This window comes from Prionailurus viverrinus, chromosome C1 (assembly GCF_022837055.1).
Source record: "Prionailurus viverrinus isolate Anna chromosome C1, UM_Priviv_1.0, whole genome shotgun sequence".
In the NCBI taxonomy this organism is placed as follows: Eukaryota; Metazoa; Chordata; class Mammalia; order Carnivora; family Felidae; genus Prionailurus; species Prionailurus viverrinus.
Window position 1 is genome coordinate 109,878,432 of NC_062568.1, and position 7,787 is coordinate 109,886,218.

General features: G+C 48.0%; 1 protein-coding gene across 1 annotated transcript; it reads left to right on the top strand.

Moving 5' to 3' along the window:
- The first annotated feature begins 4,880 nt into the window (after positions 1–4,880).
- On the top strand, positions 4,881–7,039 carry HJV (hemojuvelin BMP co-receptor). Its single transcript, XM_047871833.1, has 3 exons — positions 4,881–4,962; positions 5,336–5,910; positions 6,413–7,039. The coding sequence occupies exons 1-3, from the start codon at positions 4,881–4,883 to the stop codon at positions 7,037–7,039; spliced, it is 1,284 nt and encodes a 427-aa protein (XP_047727789.1).
- Positions 7,040–7,787: the final 748 nt, after the last annotated feature.

Sequence of the window (7,787 nt, forward strand, 5' to 3'; positions counted from 1 at the left end):
TCAGTCGGTTAAACATCTGACTTCAGCTCAGGTCATGATCTCGTGGTCTGGTCGGTGAGTTCTAGCTCTGAGTCAAGACTCTGAGCTGTCAGATCAGATTCTGCTTCAGATTCTGTGTCCCCTTCTCTCTCTGCCCCTCCTCTGCTGGCTGTCTCTCAAAAATGAATAAACATTAAAAAAAATTTTAAAGCTTTATTATGGAAATTTTCAAACATTTACAAAAAGAAAGCGTCTGGTATAATGAATACCTGAGTATCCAACACCGACTTTGAACAATTATCAATTCATGTTTCAATCTCATTTTATCACTTCTCCCGACCTATAAGCATTCCAGCTATCTTATCATTTCATCCGCAAATATTTCAAGATGTAACTATAAAAGATAAGCATTTGCTTTTTTAAAAGTACTGCTTATCACACAGACAACTTTATAAATCAAGTATCCATTAACTGTTCATTAGCCTTCAAATTTCCCCAATTGTCTCATAATTTTTGTTTATTTGCTTTCTTGAATTAGAATCCAATAAAATCTACACTCTGCAACTGTTTGATGTCTCTTAAGTCTCTTTTAATACATGAGTTCTCTCTCCTTTTCTTTTTCGTTCTTCTTCTTCAACTTGTTAGAAAGCCAAAGTAATTTTCCTTCAGAGTATTCTCACAATCTGGTTTTGCGCCTCAGAGGTATCATTTATATCTCCTGTATTCCCTGTGAATTAGTAGTTATCTTTACACTAGATCAGATTCAGACTGAAAGGGCTTTTTTTGCAAGGCTGCTTCAATAGGTGGCATTTTGTACTCCACCCATGCTCTGGAGGACATGTTTGTCTCTCCTTTCATGCTGAATGGTTGATCATTGCCTAGATACATTCATTCCAAATGGTGATTTTGTAATTATGCCATTTCTTCTTCATTTATTCGCTGGAAAACTTCTACAAAGAGAAATTTCCCCCTCATCTTGAATTCCCACGGGAAAAACAGGATGAATGCTTGGTTCTTTCCAGTTACTAGCAGTTTTCAAAATACTGAGTTGAGCCCTAGCATTCTCCAATAATGAGTTTGTGTTTTTAAGTATCGTTGGGAATTCATTGATTTAAACATATTTGCTACAAATATGATGGTTGAACATATCAAATATGCAAATAGTATCCATTTTGACACTCAAATTGTCCCATCTTTGGCCAGTGGACCTACTCTAGTTGCTTCTGAGTCCTTTTGATACAATCCTAATAGTTTAAAAAAAAAAAATTTAATGTTTATTTATTTTTGAGAGAGAATGAGACAGAGCATGAGCAGGGGAGGGCCAGAGAGAGAGGGAGACACAGAATCTGAAGCAGGCTTCAGGCTCTGGGCTGTCTGCACAGAGCCCGACATGGGGCTCAGGCCCATGAACCATGAGATCATGACCTGAGCTGAAGTCAGACACTTAGCCGACTGAGCCACCCAGGCACCCACAATCCTAATAGTTTTTGAAGGCTTCCTTGCTTATCTTGGACAATACCTGAAATCATCCATTTCCCTAAGGAGTTCCTTTCAGTGTGAAATGGTGTTTAGAAAGCTCAGTTCAAATGTAGGGGTGTCATTGCTACTGGGTTACTGTTTCTAGGCCTTTTCACCATAAAGCTAGGAAATGTTTTAGGATAGAATATGCCTTGAGCTCACAGTTATATTTCCAATTTAAATTCAGAATTACAGAATTTTTATTTAACTTCATCAATGATAAATCTGTATCTCTTTATCCTACACCAAAACTCCTGGTTCACAAGGACACTGTCATTAATACTGGTTTGTTTTATTCCGCAGTTCACCCGTGATAGTTGCAGAATAACAATATCAACACTGCCACCAACAATATCACTACTTGAAAATCTTTTTGCATTTCTTTTTGTCCTTAGAGTGGATCCCACTTGGGATGTCACAAATGATTGTGTTTTAAAATCACTTGAATAGTTTGGTTGGGGACATTTTACATTTTTGTAATGAAATCCTTGGGCTAGGGACTCATGTAGTTGAGAGAAATCTAAATTTTTCAGAAATATATGCATAGGGGCACCTGGGTGGTTCAGTTGGTTAAGCATCAGACTCTTGTTTTCAGCCTGGGTCATGAGCTCATGGTTTCATGAGCTCAAGCCCCACATTGGGCTCTGTGCTGGCATTGTGAAGCCTGCTTGGGATTCTCTCCCTCTCTCTCTCTTTCTCTCTCTTTGCCCCTCCCCTGCTCACACTGTCTGTCTCTCTCAAAAATAAACTTAAAATAATAATAATAAAGAAATATCTGCATAAAAAAGAGAATACTGTGTACATCTCTAGATGCTGAATTAGATGCAAAATCAATTAATCAAATGCCTTAGTAGCACTATTTGGACAGCCTTTGTGTTCACTTCGCTTGGCAAGTATAAGAGATGGTGACCCCAGATGCCTAGGGCTGCAAAAATATGACATGGCTAAATCCTTGGTTGCAATATCTTAAAAGGTCACAAGATTATGTTACTCCACAAAAGTATCTTTCTGAATCTCTTTTTCTCTCAGTTTCTCTCTCCAAGTCCCCCTCCCCTGTGGATCAGTAATCCTCAAAAAATTCTATCCCTATTCCTTCTTGCCCTCTTTGCCTATGTTAGCCTCCTCCCCAAACAACTCGGGAGCTTACTTTTGTGCTTGTATCAGTGAGAGGGAGGGAAGCGGCATTGCTATATAAACTAAGGGAATGAAATGGAGGAGATCGGAGGATAGACAGCTGCAAGGATCTGGACCAGTCGACTGATACAAACCCTCGTCCTAAGCAACTCAGAGCTCAGATTTCTTCTCTGGACAGCTGGCTTTTTTCGTCCTTCTGAAATACTCTGCGCAGAGGGGGGAGGGGCTGTGAACTGCCTCTGCTATAGACCTCATTTAAAGGCAGCTACCTCTTAGATATGTTCTGTAGAAACTAAATGCAATATTCAATATAGCAGAGATGAGGGTGGTGAAAGAAAGGTATGTAATTTCTCACTCTAGTTTTTAAAGGCCGGGAACTGGTTACTGAGAATGCTGGAGGGCTGCCTGGAGTAGGCAGTGACTAGAGTCACATAACCTGCAAGTGGATATCTGACTTGCCTATGATATTTCTCTCCCCCCCTTCCCCACTTGGCACCCTATACTCCATATTCTTTCTAATCCTCCTACTCTCCCCCCACCCCATACCCTACCCCCACTAACGTTCCTGGGATTTTGGACTTAGCTATTTTTAAAACAGTCAACTCAGTAGCCACCTCCCTCCCCCGCTCAGCTGTCCAGTACTCTGGCCAGCCATTTACTCCACCTTCCCCCCACACCAAACCTTCTCTGGTTCCCTGACCTCAGTGAGATTGCAGCCGGTCTGGGGACCTGGGGGAGACATGGAGAAAGAGACGGGGGAACCCCTGGCCGGAGCTGACGGACAGAGTAGGCAGTCATGGCTGGAGGATTGGATATCAGAGTAATGTTTGACCCCTGGAAACAGTAAGTCAAAATGAAATTGCAATTCCTTTAATAAGCTTTTGGAATGAAGTTAGGCTTTCATAAAATTGCAACACCTACTTGAATGTCTCTGGGCCAGAAGCTAGGATCTCTTTCATACCAAGGTGCCTGTCTCCATTTCTCCTCCTGTCTTATTTCTTTCTGGCTGCTGCCCACTGGCCTCTTGAAGTTTAGTCTTCCACCTCTCCTCTGCCTGTTTTAGCTCCTTCCTTGCCCTGTTGCCTCAGACTTCTGATGAAGTTTTAGGAGTTTCCCATATCCCCTATTCTGTGGTTTTCTCACCAAAGCCAAATTTAGCCTCAGATGATTAGTCACTGATACCCTTCTACCCTGCTTCTACTCCACAGTGCCCTTCACATCGGCCTTCCGAGGCTGGGGGCTATTCTTGTAAGTTATTTATGCCCACACTGTAGTCTCACCATCCTCTTCTCCCTCCTGCATGACTCCTACCTCAGTCCACATCCTTACCCCGAGAAAGGGGAGTTTGGCAGGAGAAACTCAGCCCCTCCCCAAGGCCTGTCCTCATCAGAGGCCTGAGAACTTCTGCAGAGAGAAGATTAATGAAAAGAGTGGTTCTTCAGTCAGGTTTGGAAAAGTAAAAAAAAAAAAAAAAAAAAAAAATACAAGAACTGTGGACTCAGCACAAACAAATATTGATTTGCATGCTTGGTTTGCATCCCACTATTCCATGAGAGAGGATTTTATATAGTCTGAGCTCTCTCAGTTGATAAAAGAGATCGGTCCCTTTTCATCCGAATACTGATGTTCCAGACAGAGAGATGTGTGTGTACCACCCTCACTCCTTGCAAAAACTTCTGACACAAAGGAGGAAGAGAAATGAATGACCCCTGGAGGGTGCCCCCCCTCCCCAGATGGGGAGGGGCAAATAAGAGGTATGTTTCTGAAGTATTTCCAGATCCTAATTTTATTGAGGAGCCCACTGGGATGACTGGAGTCTGTTCCATCCTCACGATCCCTCTATTTTTGACACTTCTGCTGTTTGATAGCTTAGCGTGGGGCAATACAGTGGACTCTGCTCTACCCGCCCCCCCCCCCCCCCAGCAGTCTAGTCAACCTTCCTTCCACCCCCACCTCAGGGTATTGCATAAGGGACCTGAAAGTGGCCACAAGAGCAGGGCACAGAGGCTTCACAGCCACACATACCGTTTGGGGAGCCCCATTCTCCCCAAACTCCAGCCGCTAGTCCTTTACCTGATCTTCCCAGATTCTCTGCACATCATCCTGAATGACCTTCAACTCTTCTCTCTTCCCATGCCCGGACAAATTTCTTTTTTCAGTCCCTTACAGGAAGTCCGGTCAAAATTCACTAGGTAGGAGGGTCATCAGCTGGAAAGAGCCGGAGCCTGGGGGGACCTGGCCGGATAGGTATGGGGGATCCAGGCCGGTCCCCCCATGGCAGCCCCCCAACTCTAAGCACTCTCACCCTCCTGCTGCTCCTCTGTGGACATGGTAAGGAAGGGCTAGGGAAGGGCTGGGGAACCTGGAGGGTCCGCTGCTGTGCAAGGGTGGGCAGGCGACCCCGTGTGAGGAGAAAGGACGGGCGCTGGGGGGTTCCAGTCACTCGCCGTACTCTCAAGCAGATATTTTTTTTTTATTTCCCATTCGCTTTGGGGAAGAGCCCTGGAAAAGCGCTTAATCCACAGGGAGAAGAGATCTGACGGGCTCACACGTTTTTAGCAAGACTGAGTGAACACAGGACTAGGGGGCTGGGGGCTGGAGATCAGTTGGGTTTTAGAAACAGCTGGAATCCCCTTCACCAGTGTGGGGAGAGTTACGGGGGGGATCCGGGGGCCGTCTCACAGTCCTCTGCCTTTGTCCTCAGCTCATTCTCAATGCAAGATCCTCCGCTGCAATGCTGAGTATGTATCGTCCACCCTGAGCCTTAGAGGTGGGAGGTCACCGGGAGCCCTGCGAGGAGGAGCAGGAGGAGGGGGCCGAGGTGGAGGGGTGGGCTCAGGCGGCCTCTGTCGAGCCCTCCGCTCCTACGCTCTCTGCACCCGGCGCACCGCCCGCACCTGCCGCGGGGACCTGGCCTTCCATTCGGCGGTGCACGGGATCGAAGACCTGATGATCCAGCACAACTGCTCCCGCCAGGGCCCCACGGCCCCGCCCCCGGCCCGCGGCCCCGCCCTTCCAGGCGCAGGCCCCGCCCGCTCCTCCGGCCCCCCAGCCCCGGACCCCTGTGACTATGAAGGCCAGTTTTCCCGGCTGCACGGGCGTCCCCCGGGCTTCTTGCATTGCGCCTCCTTCGGGGACCCCCACGTGCGCAGCTTTCACCACCACTTTCACACGTGCCGTGTCCAAGGAGCTTGGCCCCTGCTGGATAATGACTTCCTTTTTGTCCAGGCCACCAGCTCCCCCGTGGCATCGGGGGCCAACGCCACCGCCACCCGGAAGGTCAGGGACTCAGCAGCAACTCCAGACCCTCTCATGGTCGCCCACGGTACCACTCCCTCCCACCCCCAACTGTGGCACAGCAATGCTCGCTATTCCCTTTCCTCCTCCACCTCCCCTGCATCTCCTGCCCCCCCCCCGTCCCCCCCCCCGCCCCCCCCAGCACTCTTTCCTTAAGTCACTTTCCTTCGCTGGGAGTTTCACTCAAATGCAGAAGACACAAGAGAACGTTGAGAGGAGAGCTGAGGAGCCCTAGGTTGAGAAGTTACAGAAGGGAAACCTTGTCTTCTCCTGAGTTGCTGAGATTGAGGCCAAAAAGGAGGAGGAGGGGTCGAGCAGGGATGGGGCAATACTGGAGTACCAGAGAAGGGATCAGAGTGAGCGAGGGCCACGACAAGCCTCGAGTCTCTGCCGAGATCAAGTCCCTGACTGTGGGTGAGACCTGACTGCCGAGGGGTGGGAGCACTCAGCCCAAAATGAACAGTTTTCCCTCTTGCCCTCACAGCTCACCATTATATTTAAGAACATGCAGGAATGCATTGATCAGAAGGTCTACCAGGCTGAGGTGGACAATCTTCCGGCAGCCTTTGAAGATGGCTCTATCAATGGAGGTGACCGACCCGGGGGGTCCAGTCTGTCCATTGGAACTGCTAACCCTGGGAACCACGTGGAGATCCGAGCCGCCTATATTGGCACAACTATAATCATCCGGCAGACAGCTGGGCAGCTCTCCTTCTCCATCAAGGTAGCAGAGGACGTGGCCCGGGCCTTCTCAGCTGAGCAAGACCTACAGCTCTGTGTTGGGGGGTGCCCCCCAAGTCAGCGACTCTCTCGCTCAGAGCGCAGCCGCCGGGGAGCTCTGACCATTGACACCGCCAGACGGCTGTGTAAGGAAGGGCTGCCAGTTGAAGACGCTTATTTCCACTCCTGTGTCTTTGATGTTTTGATCTCTGGTGACCCGAACTTCACTGTGGCAGCTCAGGCGGCTTTGGAGGATGCCCGAGCCTTCCTGCCGGACTTAGAAAAGCTGCACCTCTTCCCCTCGGATGCCGGGGTTCCTCTTTCCTCGGGAACCCTCCTAGCCCCACTCATTTGGAGTGGGCTCTTTGTTCTGTGGCTTTGCATTCAGTAAGGTGGCCAGTAACCCCATGATTGGGTTGGAAATGATGTGGGCATAGAGGCTGGCAGAGAAGAACATAAAGAATCATGGAAGGAAACAGTGGTCACCAGCAGACATGTGAAATAATGCCATTTAACCAGAGTCAGATAAGGCTGCAGTCCCGGGCTGAAATGATCACGGAATAAGGGTTCTGGGCAAAGCTTCTGCAATCTAGACCTCTGTGGGGGCTCTTTGTCCATTTTCCCAGTCCCAGTCATGATCCGCGAACTGTTGTACTCCATCTACTCCTGAAATCACCCCAACAACTGTCGACGTTATAGGGGTCCTGATGATCAGTAGAAAACTTAAGGATTTAGACTTTTCAGAGGAAAGAATTGAAAGAGGAACACGCGATCACTACCTATGAGAGATTCAAAGATCTAATGATATTTTCTCTTGGAAAATGGAAAGAGGAGGAAATGATTAAAGATGGAATTTATTTGACAAATATAAGTGGGTAAGATGTGTCCTGCTTTCTCGGTTCAGAAGTGAAGTGGGGGTCGTCGGGATCTTAGGAGGATCGTCTGGACCCTTTGGAGGATGGCACAGATAGGAAAGAAGCCGGCATCCCGTGCCTAAATGATCTGTTACTAAAGCTATGAATTCTTCACACCCTCTTCGGTGGCCTATGCCGAATCTCTTTACACATGCTTGAAATGGAGTACAAGCAATGTATTCACTCCATTGAAAGACAGCTCAGCAGTATCAGATATTATTTCTG

Bases quoted from the DNA above. Each gene is read 5' to 3' on its own strand.
- HJV (XM_047871833.1), top strand. From the start codon at position 4,881: ATGGGGGATCCAGGCCGGTCCCCCCATGGCAGCCCCCCAACTCTAAGC. The intron at 4,963-5,335 runs GTAAGGAAGGGC...CTTTGTCCTCAG, and splicing joins GCTGCTCCTCTGTGGACATG to CTCATTCTCAATGCAAGATC. The intron at 5,911-6,412 runs GTCAGGGACTCA...TTGCCCTCACAG, and splicing joins ACGCCACCGCCACCCGGAAG to CTCACCATTATATTTAAGAA.